This window comes from Fonsecaea erecta (genome assembly GCF_001651985.1).
Source record: "Fonsecaea erecta strain CBS 125763 chromosome Unknown Scaff10, whole genome shotgun sequence".
Lineage (NCBI taxonomy): Eukaryota > Fungi > Ascomycota > Eurotiomycetes > Chaetothyriales > Herpotrichiellaceae > Fonsecaea > Fonsecaea erecta.
Window position 1 is genome coordinate 1,231,039 of NW_017387253.1, and position 23,617 is coordinate 1,254,655.

At 52.9% G+C, this 23,617-nt stretch overlaps 8 protein-coding genes across 8 annotated transcripts; 4 read left to right on the top strand and 4 right to left on the bottom strand.

The window, feature by feature from the left end:
- Positions 1-170: 170 nt before the first annotated feature.
- AYL99_10149 (hypothetical protein) lies at positions 171-1,153 on the bottom strand (the record flags this gene model as incomplete). Its single annotated transcript, XM_018841655.1, has 4 exons — positions 171-691; positions 745-879; positions 943-1,000; positions 1,055-1,153. The coding sequence occupies 4 exons, from the start codon at positions 1,151-1,153 to the stop codon at positions 171-173; spliced, it is 813 nt and encodes a 270-aa protein (XP_018689364.1).
- A 457-nt stretch (positions 1,154-1,610) lies between these two features.
- On the bottom strand, positions 1,611-4,777 carry AYL99_10150 (FACT complex subunit pob3; the record flags this gene model as incomplete). Its single annotated transcript, XM_018841656.1, has 4 exons — positions 1,611-1,943; positions 2,000-2,639; positions 2,702-3,439; positions 3,966-4,777. The coding sequence occupies 4 exons, from the start codon at positions 4,775-4,777 to the stop codon at positions 1,611-1,613; spliced, it is 2,523 nt and encodes an 840-aa protein (XP_018689365.1).
- Positions 4,778-6,007: 1,230 nt separating this feature from the next.
- AYL99_10151 (hypothetical protein) lies at positions 6,008-8,154 on the top strand (the record flags this gene model as incomplete). The annotated part of the gene is made up of 2 exons (XM_018841657.1): positions 6,008-7,130; positions 7,178-8,154. 2 exons carry the CDS (start codon positions 6,008-6,010, stop codon positions 8,152-8,154), a joined length of 2,100 nt encoding a protein of 699 aa, XP_018689366.1.
- Positions 8,155-8,789: 635 nt separating this feature from the next.
- AYL99_10152 (hypothetical protein) lies at positions 8,790-12,579 on the bottom strand (the record flags this gene model as incomplete). The annotated part of the gene is made up of 2 exons (XM_018841658.1): positions 8,790-12,428; positions 12,478-12,579. 2 exons carry the CDS (start codon positions 12,577-12,579, stop codon positions 8,790-8,792), a joined length of 3,741 nt encoding a protein of 1,246 aa, XP_018689367.1.
- Positions 12,580-13,115: 536 nt separating this feature from the next.
- Positions 13,116-15,746, top strand: AYL99_10153 (minichromosome maintenance protein 7 (cell division control protein 47); the record flags this gene model as incomplete). Its single annotated transcript, XM_018841659.1, has 4 exons — positions 13,116-13,415; positions 13,465-13,595; positions 13,646-15,557; positions 15,642-15,746. 4 exons carry the CDS (start codon positions 13,116-13,118, stop codon positions 15,744-15,746), a joined length of 2,448 nt encoding a protein of 815 aa, XP_018689368.1.
- A 1,597-nt stretch (positions 15,747-17,343) lies between these two features.
- Positions 17,344-18,457, top strand: AYL99_10154 (hypothetical protein; the record flags this gene model as incomplete). The annotated part of the gene is made up of 2 exons (XM_018841660.1): positions 17,344-18,202; positions 18,282-18,457. 2 exons carry the CDS (start codon positions 17,344-17,346, stop codon positions 18,455-18,457), a joined length of 1,035 nt encoding a protein of 344 aa, XP_018689369.1.
- An 887-nt stretch (positions 18,458-19,344) lies between these two features.
- On the bottom strand, positions 19,345-20,895 carry AYL99_10155 (hypothetical protein; the record flags this gene model as incomplete). The annotated part of the gene is made up of 2 exons (XM_018841661.1): positions 19,345-20,186; positions 20,250-20,895. 2 exons carry the CDS (start codon positions 20,893-20,895, stop codon positions 19,345-19,347), a joined length of 1,488 nt encoding a protein of 495 aa, XP_018689370.1.
- Positions 20,896-22,335: 1,440 nt separating this feature from the next.
- Positions 22,336-22,894, top strand: AYL99_10156 (40S ribosomal protein S26E; the record flags this gene model as incomplete). Its single annotated transcript, XM_018841662.1, has 3 exons — positions 22,336-22,358; positions 22,418-22,545; positions 22,680-22,894. The coding sequence occupies 3 exons, from the start codon at positions 22,336-22,338 to the stop codon at positions 22,892-22,894; spliced, it is 366 nt and encodes a 121-aa protein (XP_018689371.1).
- Between the last annotated feature and the right edge of the window lie 723 nt (positions 22,895-23,617).

The following is a 23,617-nucleotide window of genomic DNA, read 5'->3' on the forward strand; positions in this document are numbered from 1 at the left end:
CGTGGACGGTAGTTTGCTCCATTCGGTGCCTGATAATGCTTTCCTGCGCCTGTCCGTCGCTCCCATAATGAAAGTCATCTCTCAATAGCTTCATGTTGACTGGACCATGCTTCCGTTATGAACACGTCCATCATGGTCTTCTGTCGTATCTCCAAGACTGCCCTTGGGTCCTAAGCCTGCAGTTCGTTGAAGGTTCGGAGGGCCATGGCGACTCTAGTGTCTGCGTCGGTAAAAATTTCATCTTTTTCTTTCTCGTCTTTGTCCTCGTCTTTGTCCTCGCTCTTTAGTTTTACATTTTGCGCCAAGTCTCGTTGTTCGCCATGTGAATTCGCGTTCACAGTGGTCTCAAGATTTGGGTCGATCAAAGACGCGTCGGTCTGATTTTGTGGAGACGAGCTGCTGAGATAATAGTGAATGCTCCTGGAGAGATTATTACCACTCGTAGCGCCAGCAGGTTCAGCTTGGACGAATCCATACTCAGGGTGGGAGTCTGTCGCAGGATTTGCGGTCGTGTAATATGCAGTGCCCTGAGGAGGATATGAGGTCTGGTCTGCTGCTGCGGTCGAGAGAGCTTCCAAGGTGTGAGCAGCGACTTGCTGGACCATGTCTGAGGTGGTGGGAGTTCGAGAAGGAGGAGGGGTGATGGCATTTGCATCTTCTGCGGTTGGGTCGGTGACATGGATCCAGGTCACTGAAGAGGCAGTCAGTCTCACGGTCAAAGACGCTTAGGGTCAAAATACACACATTGCTGGGGCACCGGGAGAAACGCCTTGAGATCTTCTTCACTGTACGTTTGGCTGTACTTGAAGAAACTGTCGAGTGAGTGTTCCTGGCCGTTTTTGCCAAAACTCGAGTTCTGATGGTGTCGGAATGTGACGGCTGTGTCATGAGTGTCAGTTCATTTGAGTCTTGCTTCATCGTCGCTGTAGCAGGGCAGCTCACGCTCGGAGCGTACACATTCACGGTGCGACTTTAGACAATGTCCGCAGATCGGCCTTGCCTTGAATTTCACGGATCAGTCACTGTCAACAGCGAGGAATAAGGCGCGCTTTACCTCGTCGCATTTCAGCTTGCGTGCGCGACAAGTCTGGCACCCTGTACGACTCCTCACAGTCCCAGAGGACTTTGATTTGGCGGCTTTTTGCGACGCCATCTTCGCTCGATTTGCGTTGTTGTCTGCAAGACACTGGCAGGTTTCCCGACAATCAACTCGATTTCTTAAACCCGCCGATGCCGCCGCCGTGGTGACTAGCGCGGTCGGATCAAGATAAATCCGAGCCGGGGTCATCTTGGCATTCTGTGACGCAAAAGCAGCGAGACTTTTGTGAGCAATGATCACGTGGTAGGGCGGAATGATGGAGAGGCACAACAAGCCAACTTACTTTATATATAATAGTAGGAAGATGAATTTTGTTGTGTGGGAACAAGTCGCTGAGAGCGACAAGTTGGTTAAGATTCACATCTACGTGTGCGTCTGGGATAAATAATATGGACCTGCGGCGTTCTAGTTCGAGCTGTGTCGCGGTCCCGCTTTTGCTCGGCGCTGATATACAAAGCACATGATAGCCGCCAGCTCATCTACAGGACTTGCTAGTGCTAGAGCGAGGTCACTATTTCTTGGCTTTCTTCTTTGGTGGCCGTTCCTCTTCCTCGTCGTCCTCACTAACGCCCGCAGCATCATCGTCGGCATCAGCCATCTCTGCGTCGCTTCCAGCATCACTACCCTCACTCTCGTGGGCCGAGTCATATTCTTCTGCAACGTCGCTCTCCGATTCAGCTTGGAAGTCCTCATCTGGTGAATCGTCATCCTCGTCCGCAGAACCGCGATTTACGCCAGCATCATCATCTTCGTCGGAGGATGCCAGATCCTGGTCTTGAAGGGCAGCCTTCAATAAGGTCGAAGAGTCGTCGAGCATTTCGTTCTTGAACCGGATACCCTTGGCCTGTGTGCCTGTGGTTAGCTCAAGCAGCGACAGCAGAAAGTTGCATGGTTCCTTACCTGGAAAAACGCCTCCAGCGGCTGTTGCTCCTCACGGTTGATATTACTGAACTGGTGTTCTCCCGCACCGTTCTTCAAGGTGATGGTGATATCAAATGTTCGACTCGCTGCCAAAGCTCCTCCGACCCGTGACATGGTAATACTTTGTATTGTGTCGATCGAGACATAAGTGGCGGGTTTGGGCACGAAGATGAAGCTCTTGTCCAAGCAGAAGAGTAAACCTTCATTGGCCTTGATGGAGCACTTAACCCCATTCATGTTGTGATGACTGACAAAGTCCTTGGAGGGCATGATTATTTTCTTGCCCGACAGTCCCTTGAAGACCTTGGCAATGACATGGTGGATGGGTGCTTCGTAGTGTGCGTCCAGCTTGTCCTTGTATTTCGTTTGTAGGAGTTCATCTGTCATGTTGAGATCCAGATTCACTTCGTCGTCCAGTTTCAACTGCATGACGATGAAAGGATACCTCGTCTGACCTTGCCGGAGAGGAGGCTCCAGGCCAAGAGTGATGAGCGTGTGCATTTCATCGTTCTTGGGCAGGATGAAGAACTTCTTGATAGACTGGTACTGGATCTTGTAGTCGTATGTCTTACCACGCAGGCGGAAAGAGTTCTCGTACATGTCAATGTCGAAACGTCCTCTGGAATATGAGATCAGTTTATCAGCCGCGCATTAAAGATCAGAAACAGGACTTGAACGAACCTCGGGGTGAGATGTAATATGTCCTGGAAGGTTGCAAATGTGGCGCCCGCGACGTCTCCGATTTCCGCCTTATCCATCAAGGTCTCATAGAACAAGTTGGCGGCGTTTTGTTCCTCTTCGTCCTCGTCTTCGGCGCCACTACCCTCCTCGCCGTTCACTTCTTTCTTTGATACTGTGCCGGGAATGTAGAACCGCATCTCAACAAGTTCGTCCCGGCCCGCGGCGGCCTTCTGGCCTCGGTTCTTGGTGCTTCCAGGCTTGTGGCCATTTGCGCCATTCCGTTGCCCATCCGGACCTAGGTTGAACTCGACGGCAATCTCATTCTTGCCTGCTAGGTTCGTGTTTGAGATTTCTGAGTAGGGTATCTCGAAAGCTGGTCTGTTCTGGACATTGAAGGCCAGCTCTGCTCGTCCGAACTCGGCTTTGCCCCAATTCCACCCTCGCAGCGCATGCTCCTTGTTCTCCACGTGGATGCCATACCAGATCTTGAACGCTTTCGCGACACGGTCAAAATCGTCTTGTTCGAATCCGTCGAGTTGGATGACGGCGGCATCGCGTGTGATGATTTTCAGTTCGTAGCCTTTTGCTGCTCGACTCCATTGCGCCGCGCCGATCTGGTTGCTGTCTAGGGTGAAGGGTTCACTCGCTCCGCTTGGCTTCCAACCGAGTCCGCTATCTGCTAGACGACAACGGCCGGACTGTTTTGAGAGGTCGAGGTAGATATTCTCGAAATTCTCCCTGTGAGGTCTGTCAGACTGGATCTCACACTGTAAGAGGAAATCACCAACATATTATGAGCCCTGCGCCACCAGCAGCGGCGGGGATGATGTCGTAGGCCTTTCTCCCAGGAGAAACTATGGTGTTCGAATAGAAGAGTCTCTAGAAAAGGGCTTATCGAACCGGTTCCAACCAAATGAGTAGAGCGGATCACGAACGAGCACAGGTCAAAGTGAGGTATACGTAAACTCTGGATTGACGCATTGCGAGACCATTAAAGAAGGGCCTGAGAGATGGATTAAAGAGGCTAGTGAGGCGCGCCCACACGCGCGAAAGTCCCAGCTTGGCGGCGGCGCGGCTCAGCACAAAGTGAAATGTGGCTCGCCGTTCACGTGGCGCTCCTCTCAATAACATCGTGCATCGAAGATAAAACATTCTCTTCTCTCTGTTCAAAGATGACTATCTGCCTGCAAGGTCCTACCGGACGAGTTCGATGCTAACCCTTGTGTTCTTCATGTCGGACCAAATTACCCACCTTGAGGTTCACTCGTTCGAAGCTTTCGCCACATTTTTCCTGGGTCGTACTCTTCGTTGCAGCCGAACGCGTCTAGTCGGGGCTGGCGGAGATATAGTGAGCTCAGGGGTTGACGCTGCACCTCTTGCTTTCAGCATGGTAAGGGTTTGTTTGTCCCCGGTCTCCGATCGTCTTGGAAGGCGGCTCTGAGCCTGTCGACGAGCAAATGTCGGGCATCGTTCCAAAGCATTTGAGTCCCGCCCCGCGTCAGATTGTTGTGCTTCAGGCAAGTAGTAACGAGAGTAATTGAGTTTATGTGATTCGGGACTGTTCTTAGGTGACGGGTGGTCTGATTGAACCTCAGCTTGGACTTGCACGCGGCACCCGTTGCCTCGCGGTTCCGATGTCTTGGGAGGTTGAAGTTCCCGTGGACACGAGTGAACATCACGACTGCGAATAGATCCATGCGCCTTTCCAGCAGCAAGCACTGCTTCGGGGTTCGACCGGACGCTGAGAGTGCGATATTGTGACCGCTTCCGTAGACCCATTACTTCACGTGCATGTCGACCGCGGTGAATCTCAAGGCCATCGCAACCCGATACCTGATTATCTCTGTCGGCTTCGAACGCTGCAAGGATGTCATCGAGAGTGCTGCTGCTGAGCAATGCTGCATGGTATATCTGAGATGCACTGACGGGTGCCTCGAGCGTAGATACTGTCGATCCTGAATCCCGATCTTGCTCGCCACCCTCGCCCTTGCACTGGTCATCAACATCGCTACCTGTCACAGCATTTGGCTGAGGGAATGGACTCGGCTGTAGGATGCTTGGGTGGTCGTCGACCATCCTGCTGAATGTATACAGGCTTCTGAATATTCTGACAGGAGCAGAGATCCCATCTATGACGCTGGCCCATGCTTTCTAAACTTTGACACTGTCATTTCGTTGGCGACACCGGCGGCAGTTGGCCAGTGTCCGTCCAGGACGTAGGATTAGATTCCAAATTGCAGGATACCAAGGGTCATCGTGTACCGAGAGTTTGTGGGATATGTAGAGAAGAGGGAGCATGTACAATCGGATAGCCAGAAGGAGAGCGAACACCATGTGTTGTAACAGCCTGCGTATAGCCTCATGATACTCGGAGCGGAGGCTCATTCTCTGTATTGAGGCAACAGGGCGTCTTGACGGGAAACTCGTGTCGAACAGCTGGGTCAAATCTGCGGGCTGGCTTGGAGGAGTGGGCATACTTGATTGATCCCTGCCGGTGGATGGGTGTGGCCGGCTGTGAGTCTACTGAGAGCGAGAAGTATGTCTGTAATGCAGGGGATGAAAACAAGGATGGAGCATGAGATGCAACTCAAAAACATACAATATAACGCACAACACGGTAAGCAAGGTTTATGCGCAGGTTCAAACAAGGGCGATAAGGATGTCATGGAGGTTCGAGGAACCCAATTCAAGGGTCGTGTCTGACGTGTAGAATCCCAGTCGCCGGATGATACACGGAAGGCACATTGCAAAAATCTTGGACAGTGGCCGCGTGTGTGTGTACCTCGTAGTTATGGTTGCTATGGTGCAACGGCAGCAGTGCTCGAGGGATAAGCTCAGAATTGGGCATGATGGACTCGTATTTCTGCAGGATTTTGGTGTCTATTCAATGGGAGAATGCATACTGCAGTAGGCTCGAGGCCTTATCAAGTTTACAGACGTACTGAGGGTAGGAGACACCGAAAGCTTGACTCTGTACTCGGTAGAATGGCAGAAACGGCGAAAGATGGGGGTGTGGATAACAGCGCCCCATTATTGATTTGGTCTGATGGACCTTTTTGCCTCGTGTCACGCGGACATGCACGACATCACCTGCTGAATCTTTTGGTCAGACAGGCCGTTGATGAAAGCTAGTGAAGCCAAGTTAGTCCGAGGGGGTCATGGAGATCCCGTTGTTTACATCAAATCTTCGGCTTTGCAGGACCTCAATCACTCGCACTCACACCAACGAAGCCATCTGTGCTCGCACCCCCTGACTCACACAGACCATCTGCGGTCAACCACGTCCCTTCCCCCATGTCGTCAACCATGTCTGGGGTCAGCGGCACCTATCGAGGCACGCCCAACCGGCGTGGTCAACTCCCATTTGCAGACTCTCCTTCCGCAATCCCTCGTCCCAAGCTGGAGTCTGCCAGTAATTCTACGCCCCCCGAGATGTCGGGCACCTCGACCGTGTCCGCAAGTCGGCAGAAACAGAGTAAGAGAGACGAAGTGCGTGATGCCACCCAACCTGTTCAAGCCTTCCCTGTGCCTAACTCACATGGCTGTTGCGTCCAGGCAATCCGACGCAAGATGGAAGCGGACCTCAGCAAGAAGAAGCACGCCCCCGCCCGCGCTCGACATACCCGCAAGGCGCCACCGGGAACTGTCCTGGCCCTCAAACCCAGTCAGGCTTTACAGATCAAGCCCTCCACCACCGTCGCCGAGGCTGCTCAGCTGATGGCTGCCAAGAGAGAAGATTGCGTTCTGGTTACAGATGACGACGATAGAATCGCGGGTATTTTCACGGCGAAGGATCTGGCCTTCCGTGTTGTGGGCGCTGGCATCAAAGCCAGTCAAGTCACCATTGAACAGATCATGACCAAGAACCCGCTGTGCGCGAGAACGGACACGAGTGCTACCGACGCCTTGGATCTCATGGTCCGCAAAGGCTTCAGACATCTGCCAGTTATGGACGAGAACCAAGACATCTCCGGCATTCTCGATATCACAAAATGCTTTTACGAAGCCATGGAAAAGCTGGAGCGTGCATACAGTTCATCCCGCAAGCTGTACGATGCCCTTGAAGGTGTACAGTCTGAACTGGGTTCCAGCCAGCCCCAACAAATCATTCAGTATGTCGAGGCTTTGAGACAAAAGATGTCGGGACCTACATTGGAGTCCGTGCTGAATGGGCTCCCTCCCACCACTGTCTCGGTCAGGACGTCGGTTAAAGAGGCGGCTCAGCTCATGAAAGAAAATCACACAACGGCCGTGCTGGTGCAGGATCAAGGGTCCATCACCGGTATCTTCACGAGCAAGGACGTCGTGCTACGTGTCATCGCCCCTGGCCTTGATCCGTCGAATTGCAGTGTGGTGAGGGTGATGACCCCTCACCCGGATTTCGCGCCTACAGACATGAGCATCCAGGCTGCTCTGCGCAAGATGCATGGTAAGTGCTTTTTCCGCTAATCGGGGTAGGAATGCTCACAGTCACAGATGGACATTACCTCAATCTCCCGGTCATGAACGGTGAGGGTGAGATCGTCGGCATGGTCGACGTTCTCAAATTGACATATGCCACCCTCGAACAGATCAACACGATGAATTCTGGCGAAGCAGAAGGACCGGCATGGAATAAATTTTGGCTATCAATGGACAATGACACCGAATCAATCATGTCCGGCGAAGGTAGCCATCGCCCAACCACGCCTGGCCATCGGTCAATGATGGAGTCGGAGCCGGGACGCCCTGGTTTTGAGAGAGGAGACAGCGTGATGCCACACGACTCCGCCTCGCATCGAGGCGACGATGTTCACTCCGAGGTCCTTCCATCTGTTGAAACGCCAGAGGAGACACCATTCCCGTTCAAGTTCAAAGCCCCCAGCGGACGAGTTCATCGGATACAAGTCCTCGCTGGCAGCGGCCTGACTGAGCTGGTCAACCAGGTCACTGCCAAATTAGGCAGTGAAGTGGAATCGGTAGGCGGCGAAGCCACTGTCGAGGAGGGTGAATTGGGCAAAGAAGGTTATGCATTGAGCTACCTGGACAATGAAGGTGATACCGTCTCGATCACCACGGACCAAGATCTCCTTGACGCAATACTACTGGCCAGGCAAGGGAAGAGAGACAAGGTCGATTTGTTTGTACATGACCCTGCCCAACCGCCAATTGCCACGACTATCGACCCAAGGCCTCAACTTTCGAAACCGCCTACCCCTCCGGAATCCATACTCAAGGAGACGGTAATCGAGGCGGCAGACGAGGGCGACGAAGATGAGGAAGAGGATGAAGCGGTTCCCATTGCAAAGACGATACGGTCGAAACGAGCGCCACCTGTTATGCAACAGCGCAAGGAAGAGCAGCCCCAAGTTATTGCCGGGGTACCGAATGACCTGCTTCTTCCTGGCGCCATTGTCACGCTTGCGGTTGTTATTGTTGGCGTCTTTGCTATTAGTCGCGCGACGGCGAAGTAAGAATGATACCCCATGACTGCGATGCTGCCAGTACTGGTGTTACTCTTTGGGCTCTTCTGATCCCTGACTCTCTGCTCTCTAATCCTGAAGTCGGTCACTACATCGGGATGGAGTCACTTTTCACTTGATTTTGATGCTGCTACTATGGTAGCGGCTTCGATCATGGTACATAAACCGCTTCTCTACTTCTCTACTTATCTAGTTCCTATACTAGCTTCTTCATTCTTCCTTGTTTTTCTCGCTCTCTCACTCTCGCCTTCCTTTCTTCTCGAATCTGAATGTAAACGTGGCTGTTATCAATGGGAGGGGGGAAGAAACGGCCCAGTAGTATGTACCTCGTACGAATCTTTCGAAGGCTCTATACAGTAGAACATACCCGCACAGCTCCCGATTTCAGCTCCGATCTCTCGAGGGAGGCTCCGTGTATCTCGATCGATCGATGTGCTTTGGCTATCCTTCTCCGCAGTCCTTGATTTGCAGTGCCGATCTATATGGTATTTATGTATAACAAGGGTGGTTTCAGTATACAATAGTATAGCTTGATAGCGAACGGGTCGCTCTTATATAATATACTGACTGTATGTAATTGTATCGACAAAATCCCTTTCTTCTTGCTCCTCGTGCGGGCTATTTATTCACATCAAACTCGTCCTGCCCCCGACCTCCCTCCCGCCTTGGCCAGAAGGCATCTCGCCGTTCCTCCCGACCACGAACTCCTGATAGATGGCGGCCAGGCGTCGCCGCTCCTCGGGACTGATGGAGCTGCGCGTCGTGGCGAGTGACTTCTCCATGTGTCGCCACTCGATCACCACCTCGTCCTTGCCGGCGCCGCCACCGGCCTCGGCGTCGTCTGCGTCTCCGTCTGCCAGACCATTGTGGAGAGGTCCTCCGGATGACGTGCGCCGTGCAAAGGAGTTCTTCAGGGCCGCCTTTTCGCGCTTGCGCGCCAGCTTCAGCTCCTCGATCTTCGATGCGATCGCGGCTCTGGACTCCGTCGTTGAGGCGCCCGTGCCGAGTGCTTTCCGCGCCACCGCGTCCTCTTCCGGCGAGTACAGAAAGTGGAAGAAATCGGGCTTGCCGGGGGTGCTGTGGCGTTTACGGCGTTTCCCTCCTCCAGCAGAGCTGCTGCCGCTGTTGTTCGTGCCGTTGACCAGTTCCCGACCCTTTTGCTGATCCGATTGTTTGTCGCCCAAAAGGTCGTGGATCGCCTCTAGATGGGCATTGTACATGAGCGCTTGGAGGTCTGCGCCACTGAAGCCCTCGGTGCGCTGCGCAACACTGAGTAGCCGGTTCTCGACCTCGGGCTTCAACCGCAGTTTTGTGCTGACCGCCTTCAAGATATCCAGCCGGTCATTCACATCTGGCATATCGCACAACAGACTCTTATCCAGTCGTCCAGGCCTCAGAAGGGCCGGATCGATCAGGTCCGGCCTGCTCGTAGCCGCTAGCACGTAGACACCTTCAAGTCCTTCGGCGCCGTCCATCTGTGTGAGCATCTGATTCACCACTCGATCTGTCACGCCGGTGGAATCGTGTCCACGTTTAGGTGCAATGCTGTCAAATTCGTCGAAGAACAAGACGCAAGGTTTTGCAGCTTGGGCGCGCTCGAACAAATCTCGAACAGACTTCTCAGATGCACCGATGTACTTGTTCAAGATTTCAGGGCCTTTGACGGAGATGAAATTGAGGTTGCACTCTCCCGCTACCGCGGAGGCCAAGAGCGTTTTGCCACAGCCAGGGTATCCGTAGAGCAACAATCCCGAGCGGAGACGGAGGGGAGAGCGAGCGAAGATGGGCGCGTATTTCGTCGGGTAGAGAAGTGTTTCGAGGAGGGTATTGCGTGTGCCATGCAGTCCACCGATAGAAGAGAAGGTGGTGGTCGAATGAGTCAATGTTACGTTGCGGAGGGAAGAAGGGGTGAAGTTCTTCAACGCAGCGTCGAAGTCGGCCTTCGTCAGCGTAGGCGGGGCATCTGAGTCGTCATTTTCTGATATCATGCGTGTGAGTGTTTCGTTTCGGGCGCGGGCCAGCAGGAGGACCAGGTCGGCAGGCATGTATCCATCGGTTTTTCCCGCAATATCCAGCAGATCGAGGCTGGGCGCGACACGGAAACCCTCAACAGGTGGTGATGAGGCGGAAGACGTTGGTCTTGACGACGGGTTCGATGGATCCATCCAGGAGGTCTCGGACATGCTTTTAGTATCACTTTGATTTCGGTTGTGGCCGCGGTGGCTAACTTGCGACCCATCATTTGTGAGAGACGCTAGAATATCTCGTCGGATTTCCTTCGTTGGAGCCTTGATAGAGATTATGTCGCCCACTATATGCCCTCCAATCATGATGCTGTTAAGCGAGTCTTTCGACTGTGCAGTGGCCAGAAGAGTGACGCCAGAATGGATGCTGCAGTATTGGCGGACGACGGCACAGAGGACCTCGGTGATCTGACGACTGCGACCATTGTCGTTGCCGACCTCCAGCTCTGTTTCGGCAGGACAGATCTTGTCCAGATCATCCAAGACGACGACTGATTGTCCGCCTAGTCTTGCACACCAAGATGCTGACATGAACAATCTCGTGAGCGTCTCCTTCACAGTAGAGACCCTGGTTTCGTCCGTGACCAACTTCTGGCAATCAAAATAGGTCACATTGAAGACATAATCCTCTCGCAGCCGTTGTGATATGCAATGAGCGAGTGAAGTCTTGCCTGAACCGACGCCGCCGGTCAACAGCACAGACGAGCACAGAGTCAGACTTGACAAGCACTGCTTCAAGATCCCATCGACGCCTATCAGATTCGGAAGCTTGCTGGGTATTCCATGGGCGAAGGTAGGGAACAAGGTCGCCAGCTCCACAGGCCGGGCCACTTCAGCCTTAACCTCGAATTCATGGTCTTGCTCTTGTCCCAGCACCCACAGACAAGAACTATCATGATCTTCTTCGACTTCTGCCGGACGACGAAACCTCAGGATTCCACCATCAAATGATGCAACAGAAGAGGAGTCTCCGGAAGCTGGAAGAACCATTCCATCAGTGATTGGCCCAGACAGCAGTCCATCCTCTCCGGCGAACGCCAGTCGGATTTTGTCGGCGAGTGCTTGTTTTGTTGCTTTCGAGTCTCCGCCGAATTGGAGGCCATCTTTCTTCTTCGAATTTGCGGGCAGAAACGGATAGAATTGGAACTTTTTGATAGAGTACCGGGGCAATGGTGGCCCAGCAGCCTGAACTCGGACAATGATCCCAACCATCCCCTCAGCGCCCAGCATTTTGCAAAGTGAGGTCGATAGAACTGCGTGATTACTGTCGAGTGGAGATGACCAGGGAAGGACTTGGGCGACCACTTTGGAAGCAGGTCTTCCAACTTCGCTGCTTTCTTCCTCCTTGAGTCGATTGACTTGGCTACTATCCAGCTGAGCCCGCATACCGGCCGGTTTGATAATAGTGACGTTTGCCCATGCGGCCGCTCTGAGATTTTCAGACTCAATCATTTCGCTGCTGAGCCAGATGCACAGCTTATCATTTTCGGAGATGTTCTGGTCTTCACCGAAAAAGCCGCTTGCCAATCCTCGATCAATCGCGCGCATGAATAATGCAGGTCTCGCAGGGCCTGTCCGGTTGCGGACGTTGCTGACACCGCTTTTACCGCTTCGCCTGCTTGCCGTGCTCCTTGCATCTCGCCTATCGCTCCTCCCAGATTTGGGCCGAGTCTTGGGCGCAACAATGACTTCAGCATCGGGAGCTATTTTTGCGAATGGGATGGTGTTGGGGACAGGAGGTACTAAAGAAGTAACGACAATGTTCGCCGTTGACGTCGGCGACAAATGAAGGGTTAAGGGGTGGGTGTGTTCCGCCTGAACGGTAGTCTTGCTACTGTATGCAGGATTTGGAAGCGCACGAATCTGAGACAAAAGGTTTAATTCCAGGAAAGTGGCATGAAGCTCGATAACTTCCCAGTCTGCAGGCGTGAGTGGCTCGATATTGATGCTGTGAGCGACAGGCGGGTCAAGATGAACCAGTATGCCAATCTTCTGGCCTTCTGACAGCCCAAGCAGTTTCGCAAATGTCGCATCAATCTCAACAGTTGAAACATCCTGTTCCCTACTTCCCAGTCGGGCTCGGTCGTTGTTCAGAAGTGACGCCGGTCTTGTTCGGCTAGGCATCCCAGTCCAGCCAACATAGGCAGATCGCTGAAAGCCGGTACTATTACCACTGGAGACGGCTCCAGAAGAAAGAGTCTGCGACCGGTATTGTAGTTCGACGACAATATTTTGAGCTGGCTTGGATAAGGTGAGCAGGGGAAGAACGTTTTCCTGAAGCATAGCTTACGATATTGGTGTTGCTGATCAACGCGATCAGCCCCGGTGGCAGATTGACCAAGCAATTCTGGAGGGATACCAGCGCTACCTCAGCGCGCACGGGAGGAGGCATCTTCTCGGAGTGCAGTTACAGCTAAGCAAAGGGTTCAAACTCCAACGGGCAGGGGAAGCGCTTCGCGATTCAGTAGAGACAGACTTTTGAGAACATCGGCGACGACTTTCGGTGTCAGAAGGAAGAGCAAAGATAGAGGAAAGGAAGTCTATCCGTGTAGAGAACCGTATTATGGTGATATACAGCAGTGGATGAAGTTGATTGTTGAGAGTATGTCCTTCCGATGGCCATTGCCACTAATCGAGCCTCGGCAAAGCGCAGGAGTTCGTCTGACTGAAGCTATTTCCGGTTTAGAGGGAAAATATACGCAGGTATGTAGGAGATTGTGTGTCAGACGAAATACACTACTCTCATTGGACCACTGGCCCCGCGGCATGCCTGTGCGGTCCTGTGCTCCGCCGAAACACTTAACGCGCGACGCGACGCGTTTTGCATTGCGGCTTCGCCCAACCACCCCCCTTGTACTGTAGATTGTTCAATTGCTCGACTCCTCCATCTCTACTATCTTCTGAACACTCAGAGCATCGCACGCGACCATGGCGCTCCTGCAACATAAGGCACTCGCCGACTACGAGAAGCAATCAGACGCCTTCCAAGCCTTCCTCGAAAAGTTCGAAACCTCGAAGACATCCTCTGATTCAGCTGCCGAAGCTATCAGCGACCTGCACATCGATGGCGATCACACCAGCGACGAGTATGACTTCATGGATGATCTTGCGGACGAAGATGACACCAGAGCGAGGAGGCGCCCCAAAAGGAAGTACCTGGAAATGCTTCAAGAGGTTGCAGACCGAGAGCGACAAAACATACTGGTAGAGCTGGACGATCTGAAAGAGGTGCGCGTTAGGCTGAGTCGATGATGTCCTACAACTGACAGTTTTATAGTTCGAAGATTCGTTAGGAGACGAGACGAATTTGAGGCTTGTTGAATCAATCACAAACAACACCAAGCACTACGTCGACCTGTTTTCGGATGCGGTGGACAAGATAATGCCAAAACCAAGCAAGGAGATATCGTATGGCTATTGCGATGCTTCCACCAGATTAGACTCTAATATGTGGCCAGGTTTAAGGACGACGTCCTCGACATTATCATGGCACAGCGAGCGAAACGAAACGAAACCGTGGCGTCTTTCGCCGAAGCAGACGCCGAAGCTGCCATCCCTGTGTCCACCTTTCCGCCAGAACTGACCAGAAGATACACGCTCAATTTCAAGCCTTTAACGCCCACAGGTGCGGATGTCGGTAAGAAGACACTTGCAGTGCGACAAGTACGAGGAGAACATCTAGGCCACTTGATTACTGTGCGTGGCATCACCACAAGAGTCTCGGACGTCAAGCCCAGCATACGAATTCAAGCTTACACCTGTGATCGCTGCGGCTCGGAAATCTTTCAGCCAGTGTCTGCCAAACAATTCACACCATTGCAAATGTGCCCGTCAGAAGAATGCAAGCAGAACGACTCCAAGGGTCAACTGTTTCCGTCGACACGCGCCTCCAAGTTCTTACCATTTCAGGAAGTCAAAATCCAGGAGATGGCAGACCAAGTTCCTGTTGGTCACATTCCAAGAACGCTAACGATCCACTGTAATGGCAGCCTGGCGCGACAGCTGAATCCTGGAGACGTTGTGGACGTCGATGGCATTTTTCTTCCTACCCCGTACACCGGATTCCGAGCTATTCGGGCTGGTTTATTGACGGATACCTACCTCGAAGCACAACACATCACACAACACAAAAAGGCTTACCAGGATCTGAAAACGGATCCGCGTATCATCCGCAAGATTGAATCCTACAAGGCATCTGGTCATATGTACGAATACCTTGCTCGCTCCATTGCACCAGAAATCTACGGTCATCTTGATGTCAAGAAGGCCCTCCTTCTTCTGCTCATTGGCGGTGTGACCAAGGAGATGGGTGATGGAATGCGCATTCGTGGAGATATCAATGTCTGCTTGATGGGTGACCCCGGTGTGGCCAAGTCGCAATTACTGAAATACATCACCAAAGTGGCACCTCGAGGTGTCTACACGACTGGCCGTGGATCCAGTGGTGTCGGTTTAACGGCCGCAGTAATGCGCGATCCTGTCACCGACGAGATGGTTCTTGAGGGCGGTGCACTCGTCCTCGCGGACAACGGTATCTGCTGTATCGATGAATTCGACAAGATGGACGACGGAGACCGGACCGCTATTCACGAGGTCATGGAACAGCAAACCATCTCAATCAGCAAAGCCGGCATTACTACTACGTTGAACGCCCGAACTTCGATCCTTGCAGCAGCCAATCCCCTCTATGGCCGATACAATCCTCGGATCTCCCCTGTGGACAACATCAACCTCCCCGCCGCACTCCTTTCTCGATTTGACATTCTTTTCCTGATTTTGGACACGCCCTCCCGAGAAGCAGACGAAGAACTGGCCCAGCATGTCTGCCACGTGCATATGCACAATCGACATCCGGAACGCGAAGGAGAAGGCGTGGTGTTCTCGCCTCACGAAGTTAGACAGTATATTGCTCAGGCGCGCACATTCAGGCCCAATGTGCCGAAGTCTGTGAGTGATTATATGGTGGGTGCGTATGTTCGGATGCGCCAACAACAGAAACGGGATGAGGGCTCGAAGAAGCACTTCACCCACACGTCGCCGCGTACTTTGCTCGGCGTCTTGCGCTTGTCGCAGGCGTTGGCGCGACTGCGGTTCAGCAGTGAAGTGGTGAATGAAGACGTCGACGAAGCACTCCGCTTGATCGAAGTGTCCAAGGCCAGCTTGCACCACGATCAGCGCTCACACGGCGATCAGACCGTGAGCTCGAAGATCTACGACCTGATTCGCGGCATCAGAGAATCGGGAGCCGCGAGTGTTGGTCGCGGAGCCAGGGGAGAACTCAATCTCGGGAGAGTCAGGGAGCTGGTTACAGCGAAAGGATTTACGAGTGACCAATTCGTCCGGACGCTTGAGGAGTACGAACTGTTAGACGTAAGTGAACTCGTTGTGTCCTATGGTCATGACTCGTTGATTTTGCTCTCGATTATGAGCTGTCTACTAATGAATGGATTCTAGGTCTGGCAAATTGCTAATAACGGAACCCGGCTTGTTTGGATCGAAGCTGGGGACAGTGACGAAGACAACGATGAGGATATGGGTGATCTTGACAACGACGAGTGAAGAATAGGGATCCATGCATTAGACAGCACAGGGAAAGATCAAGGCCTTCCTTCTCGGATTGACAGCCCAGACTGATCAGTTCTCCAACTACGCGTGTTGACAGATCAATTGGCGAGCCATTGTGTTTGACTGGGAATGGAGTTGGCCATTGCCATTGTTGTGATATGGAACGGTACTGCATTGCACGAAGGACCGGATTTTGCTACGGGACCTCTATACGGATACATTGTGGCGTGATATGTGTTTCGAGTCCTCGGTTTCAAGATCGTTATGAGTGTTTGGAGAGGAACACCTCCATGGGTTAAAGAAGATTCAGGATGAAAGGCGGAAGAGGATAGAGCAGCAACAACAATCCAGTACCGACCTTTCTGTCCTTCATCGGTCGACATTTCAAGCTCCCCGGTCCTTTTCTCTGTCCACCTTCCTCCTGAGACCTTTCCCACGCACCGACGAGACAGGTTCAGATCTCGGCGTGCCAATCGCTCGGAGTCAGACAAGGCTGAGATACATTCTCGGAGAAATGAATCCGGATTCCCTCGGTTGGGCCCTTTGGTGCAGCAGTCGACGTATGCAAAACACAGGGTTGAACAGCTGTGATGTGAACAGCTTGTGCTCCCCAGATAAAAGAGTCTCGCCAGTCCTCTTCACATACTGTCGGTATTCAATGGCGTCGAGGTGGAAGTTGATCCTCCGTGTCCATTGAGCGTCTTATGGTTACTCTTACTATATATGTCCACATTACCTACCTAGCCTTGCCTAAACCTGCTCATGCACGGTCATATTATTACTTACTGTATGTGTTCTTCAGGGATTGGATTGATCCAACCTCGGCCATTGTTCTCCAGCCGGGAGGGAAAATAGGGTTTTCTGTTTTCCGTCTGCCACCATCTCGCCCTCCTTGCGCAGTACTTTTTCGGGATAGCTTGATCCCCTTCTTCCCCCGCCTGGAGTCCGAGTTTCTTAGTTTCTTGCAAGGTTCCTTTTGTCCCAGACCGATCGATCACTCCCTCTCTTTCCATCCTCGGAACGTGGCACGCCCACGCCCACGCTGAGCCCCCGACCATGATTGTGTCACACCCAGGTTCCCCCTCCTCCTCTTCTGCGGAGCATGGGCTAGGCCGTAGAAGAAGGCGAACAACATGGTGCCGCGCCCACCCATTGGACGGCTTGCAGCAACGAACACACCCACTCTATCCCCACGTGGAATCCTTGGCCCATTCATCCCTCGTCAAAAATGGATTTACCCGAGGCTCTCTGAGGGGGCATCATCTCCTCCTCCACCGGGGAGTTTGGAGCCATGCCACTCACTGCCCCTCGTTTCTGGAGACTTGCCCTCGACGACACTGACACGAGAGGAGTTGCGCGCGTTGGAAAATGGTCTGAGGTGAGGGAAGCCTCAAGCGTTACGAGCTTCTCGGTGTGCTGGAAATTACTTTCCGGATAGGTATTCTTATAAAGAGTTACAGAGGCCCCCTCCGATCAAGTAGTTCCCTTCCCCGTATAACCTTCCTCCTTGTTGCTCGTCCTACTGATTCCTCACATTGCTTCCCTTATTCCTTATTGAAATACCCCAATCCTATTCCCTTCTCACAGGAAAATGGCAGACTACTCTAATCTCCCAGACTTCGACTCCCTTCCCAAAGTCGAGGGCATGCCCCAGGGCTGTGCCTGGGGTGTCTTCGACAAGGATGGCAAGAAGGACCATCTGGGCTGCATAAACCTCCTGACCCCGACGGTGGTACAAGAGGCTTTCAAGGAAGCACGCGACGGCGTCTCGGTCTCGCTCAATTGGCCCATCGGCGCCATCAACAAGCCGGGTTTCCTGCGGAAAGGCCTGGAACACAAGGTGTTCTCCTTCAAGGAAGGGCCATTTGACATGCACGGGTTCGACGACGAGGTCGAATTCAACACACAATGCTCCTCGCAGTGGGACAGCTTGATCCATTACTGCCACCAGCCCACCGGATGCGGGTATAACGGCGCCAAACCGACCAAGGAACAACTGGTCCAGACCTTCGGCAACGTCGACCTGGACAAGACCATTCCCTCGTTAAACCACTGGCACGACCGTGGCGGGCTGGTGGGCCGGGGCGTCCTCCTCGACTACCGCGCCTACGCCGAGGCCAAGGGCATCAAGTACGACTGCTTCGACTCGCACGCCATCTCGGTGCAGGACCTCGAGGCTGTGGCCGCGCACCAGGGCACCAAGTTCAAGCACGGCGACATCCTGATCGTGCGCTCCGGATTCACCGAGGACCTGGGTGCCGCCCCGGCCGAGGAGCAGGAACGCATGCTAGGCACGCACAAGGCAGTCGGTGTCAAGGGCTGCAAGGAGACGGCCAAGTGGGTGTGGAACCACCACTTCGCTGCGGTGGCGGGCGACGCCATTGCATTTGAGGTTCTGCCTCCCACGATCGAGGAGGACGGCAACCGACCGGGCACCATCAGCGAGCTTGGTAAGTCTTTTTCACAGCTCTTTTTGCTGCGCTTTCCCCTGAAATCCCTTCTTATAACTCATCGACTTTGTGTGTCCAGTTCTCCACCAATACTTCCTCTCCCTCTTCGGCCTGGCTATCGGCGAACTGTGGGACCTCAAGGCCCTCGGCGCCCACTGCAAGAAAGTCGGCCGATACGAGTTCCTCCTGACGAGCGTGCCCTTGAACGTGCCCGGCGCCATCGGCAGCCCCCCGAACGCTCTCGCCATCTTCTAGTCGAGTGAATGGCTTGGGGTGAGAGAATCGGGGACAAAAGGAGGAAAAAAGAGGAGGAGAAGGCATGATGATGAGCTTCCAAACAACACACAAGGAACAGCAGCAGGGCAGGAGATGGGGGAGGAGGAAGAGAAACAAGAAGAAGAGAAACGAGGCTGTGCGGCCCAGTCAGTCGCCCGGAGAGAGAGATAGGGGCAAGGAGCAATGCAAGGCTGATTGGCATCCCTGACTGGAGGAGCGTAGGAATGCTGCACGTCTCGTCTCCTAGGACGAAGGTTCACCAGATGCCGCCTGTCGACCCGAGTCTGTATGTATATACGTATGTATGTGTGTATGGACCATGCATGTACCTACCTACTGGATGCAGCTATTGCCCGTGCTTGTATATATGAAACTGGCTGGCTGGCTGCCAACTGCCAATCCGCAGCGGCTCCAGGGGTCCGTTCACCGTCACCTTCGCCTTTCCCTCCTGTCGTGGAGGCTCGGTATTATTCTGATATTGACGTCCCATTTCCAGATTGAGCTCCCTCGCAGATGATCACAGTAGAACAGAGTCCTCTGTCCATTTCATCTTATGTGCGTGCATTCTCCAATAGTACCGGGTTCATCGTACACAGCCCTCCTTCATATATCACACAAAGTTTAGCTCAGACCTGCGACCTACCTGGCCTGAATGAGCCAGCTATATAGAATACTGTTCTCACCCCAGTCCTCGCCCATATAAAACGCTGCCCACCGAGGCCGTGGGTGACAACTCATCCAGCAGCTCTCTGGTGTATAAAAGCATCAGCATCGGCTGATCTTCCAGACCTCCATTCTTCTCTGGCATTGCTCATCCTCTGCTTTACAACTGCGAATCCCAACCCCTGTCGCGTAGTTTGTCCTTTTCAAGCAATCACACGTCTACTCAACCTCGCCAACTCACCCACAATGCCGCCTCCGCTCAATCCCCTCATCTCACTCACTAGGCCTTCCGTAATGCGCCTGTGCAAAAGCCCGCTCTTTGCAAAATATTCCAAATAGCCCTTCGATTCTAGTTTATTCAACCCCTTCAATTCCAGCAAGTTCAAACCTCCGCGGGTGGCCGGTGCGGAAAGGGCAAGGACTCGTGGATCGGGTTTACTGTAGGGCTTCGGCAAGGGGAAATCGGGGTGCGTGGGAGCGATCGAGTCCACTTGGACAGCGCGCATCTGGGAGAGGATGAGGTTGAAAGTCGGGAAGGCGGGAGTGTTTGAGCCCGAGGTGCTGTAGATCACCATGCCACCATTGATAAATGGCGACGTATTCGATGTGCTACCTGTGAACAGGAGATTGATGAATTGCTTCACCAACGTGAATTGGTGCGAATGGAGGAGTTTATGCTCGCTGTCGCGATATGCTGTGGGACCCATCCAATGGTCTACACCGTCGGCAGCGACCAAGACCGGTGGACGTTGGTTCTGTCCTGGTTCGGTCAGTTCTTTGTAGAAGGCTTGCCATGCTTGCCACGACAGGTGGTGGTCGCCTGCGCCCTTTTGAGCGAGATCCAGTAATGTGGAGTTGTTCTTTAGAGACAGTGGTTTGGGAGGGACGTGGTTAAGTCGGAGAGACTTCAAGACGGATTCGTTGGAGGCGGCAATGCGGGTGAGCAGGAGTTGCGTCAGGTGTGGTTGGATGTACATGTGTTCAGACTCGTCGTCGGCGTGTCGGAGAGGGGCGTACGAAGACGTGTTGTTCACAAAATCTTGAGCTGCAAGGGTCCAGAGTTAGTAATTTCGCCCTTAGGTCTGAAAGTACATGGAAATGCTCCTACCTTCCGGGACGTTGAGGACGATCCAGTGATTCATGTAGGCCATGCTCATGGTTTGCAACATGAGAACACTTTTCCCACTGGCCTTTTCGCCAATGACTAAATGCTTGACAACCTTCTTTTCCCCACCCTCTTGCTTGATAGCTTCCATATCTTTCGCAATTCGAAGCGTCTCCTCTCGTATCAGAGTCGCCGGCCGGCGAAATAGACTCCAGTTCTGAGTCGTCTTGAAGGCTCCTGAATCTCTCAATTGATCCAACAGTGCACCGTCAAGCGCCATCATCTGCCCAAGAGACTTCTCGTCCACCATATTCTCCTTGCTCCATGTCTCCATGTCCGATACAGGCAAGGCATTGGTGTTTGAGAGAACGATGCGGCGGCGTTGGGCTCGACGTTCGCCGACGGGCGGTAGCTTGGGCCGGTCGCGGCTTTTCTTCTTCAGGCGCGCGGATTGGGACTGACGAGCTCTGGGAGCTGAGGTACCGGATTGGGAGACTTTCTTCTTCAATAAAGGGGATTTAAATTGCACGGCAGAACTGTGAAAAGATGTCGTTTGAGTCCAGGTCGATGCGGTGACAGCAAGAGCTTTCGGAGTGGTCGGTGAGATTCTCAGCCGCGAAAGGCATTCCGTACATATTGACAGCGACATCGTGAGCGAACACGGTCTCTGCCGAAGGCAGCGCGGTAACAGCTGCTCGAAAAATAACTATGTCAAGGTCGACACATAAAATCACCGAGAGCAGCGAAAGGTACGCAGCCAATGAGCCATGCCTAATGTGGACTAGCTCTGCCTGTAGCAGAATATACCAACTGCGGTTCAACAGCAAAGCAAGACATCAGCCTCACCACTCAGAGATTGATATCTATCTGGTTTCAGACATCCTTTTTTGACGCACGGGGTCGCTTCGTCTGATGCACATGCGGCTGCGCGTTCGAATCTAGCAATAAGACCCAGTCTCGGACGCTCCTCTTGCGAGAAACTCTTGCATTTTGATAGCTCTTGTCATGACCGATTCTTCGGGTCGTCACACAGGGGCTTGCATGGAGTGCGCCAGAAACAGAAGGTGTAATGCCTCGTGCAGAATTCAAGATGAACCGGGTAATCATTAATGGCAATGCAACTGTGAGTGGCCTTGCAATCATTGTCGCATGAGAAAAGTGTCCGAACTATGCAATTTCACGAAGACAACCGTGTTCATTTGTGCTTCAGCCCAGCAGCCACCGAGGTATCTGATGATGGAGATACCAAAGCTTTCTCAACTTATTTGCGAGTAGCGAAGGACGAGGAGTCAACAGGAGCATTGAGGAAGATGCCGTCAAAATCTTTGATGATGGCCAAGATGATCTCGAACTGGAAGGAGATACTGCATTGATCGCACTGGGGTACATGCCAGGCGTTGCACTTTTCAACCTCAGCTCAACAAACTTGAAGATATGCTCATCAGGTCTCCACGAAGCCTTACTACTCGCGACCAGTGGCGGCCTATTGTGTGGTTCCTCAGGGTCATGGCTGGTGGTAGGACACTGTTAACAAAACCATCTTCTAAGGCTACTATTGAGTTCCTTAGGCATCTACTCAGTGAAATCGTACTACACCTCAATATCAACTGCAGGATCTGGCTTCGATACTGCTTCGCCGTCAAGCAAGACGGTTTTGCCCTGGTTTGACCGTCTGTTTGTACACAAATCACTGTTTTCCAACCAGTAGACCGAGAACTGTACGAAGCTAGAAAGGAGACATTACTCAGGAGCCAATGTAGCCGAGGGTGTATCCAGATCCCTAGCATTTGGAATCAATCTGATGGTAATATGAATGGCGGTCCATTCGAGACTGGCAGTTCGCCCAATTCCCAAAGGAGGTCGCCAGGTACACCTATGCACTTAACCACTTCGGGACTAGCTGCGGGCGTGATACTTGGCGCCCACCCACCGCACCTCGAAAAACGCACTTTTTGGGATTATTCGCAATTGCCCACGGCCCAGCTCCTCTGCAACTTTCACCTCGATTTCACCACCACCATCGCCCTCACTACGGTCTGAGGGTCTCGAGCACACTTTCTACGTCCCGTCGCCGTTACCGACAGTCAAAATGGTCAAGAAGCGAGCTTCCAAGTATGCCCGTCCTCCCGTGTGACTTCGACATTGTTGCCTCTTTCTGACAAACTCCCCAGTGGTCGCAACAAGAAGGGCAGAGGCAGAGTCAAGCCCGTCCGGTGTTCCAACTGCTCCCGCTGCGTTCCCAAAGATAAAGCCATCAAGAGATTCACGATCCGCAACATGGTCGAGTCGGCAGCCATCCGTACGTATTCTTATACCTTGAGGGCAACGCACATCCACACCCACACCCACACATGCGTACACACAAAAAGGGAGGGAAAAGGGAAATTGGAGAAACCGTGGACTGACAAGATGGGCCCATTCCAAATTCAATAGGTGATATCTCCGATGCGTCCGTCTTCGCCGATTACGCTGTGCCCAAGATGTACTTGAAGCTGCAGTACTGCGTGTCGTGCGCCATCCACGGCAAGATCGTGCGCGTCCGGTCGCGCGAAGGCCGCCGAAACCGTGCCCCTCCCCCGCGAGTCCGATACAACAAGGACGGCAAGAAGGTCAACCCCCAGCAGGCCGCTAAGACCGCGCAGGCTTAAGGGGTTCTCCTTTGGAAATTGGATGCGTGTGTCTCTGTGTGTGGATGATCGGAGGAAGACCGGGGATAACTTGACCTGACGGGTTAGTTTCCTGGTGGAGTAGGGGAAGAAAAAACCGAGCGTCTTGAGGGAAAGCTTCAGGACGAGACGAGACGAGATTCGAGTGGGAGTGCGTGCGTGCGTGCCTTACCTTGCAAGAGAAAAAGAAAAGTCGAATGGCAGAGATCGCACGTGTGTGCCTTGTTTCCCTGATGATGGCAGTGGCATATCAATGGTATGGCATGGCAAATGGGCTACGGCAGTATCAATGGGAAACATTATGTCCAATACTGGTAGACGGAAGCTCGGAGCTACTACTACGAACATGGCGGAATGACAGTCCCAAAGACACAGACCTATGGAAAAGAAAAAGGTTTCAATGAGCTCTGGTCACAATCCAAGATTAAAAGCAAAAAAAGGCATTTCTTGCAGGCAAAACACCTCGTGGCCGAGGCCCTGAACCTGAACAATATGCTAAATGCTAACAATGAGGCCTCTTGACAGTCAGACCGTCTCATTCATCCGCCTCCCCTCCCTTTCAATGCCAGTACCTATACAGCAAAAGTGACCTCCCATTCCGTGATGCCCGCAAAGTCCGGTCACATCACTGAAGTCGCATGATATCTCATCTCCGCACATCGTAGGGCAACCCAAGTGTTCTCGCCACAGCAAAATCGACAAGCC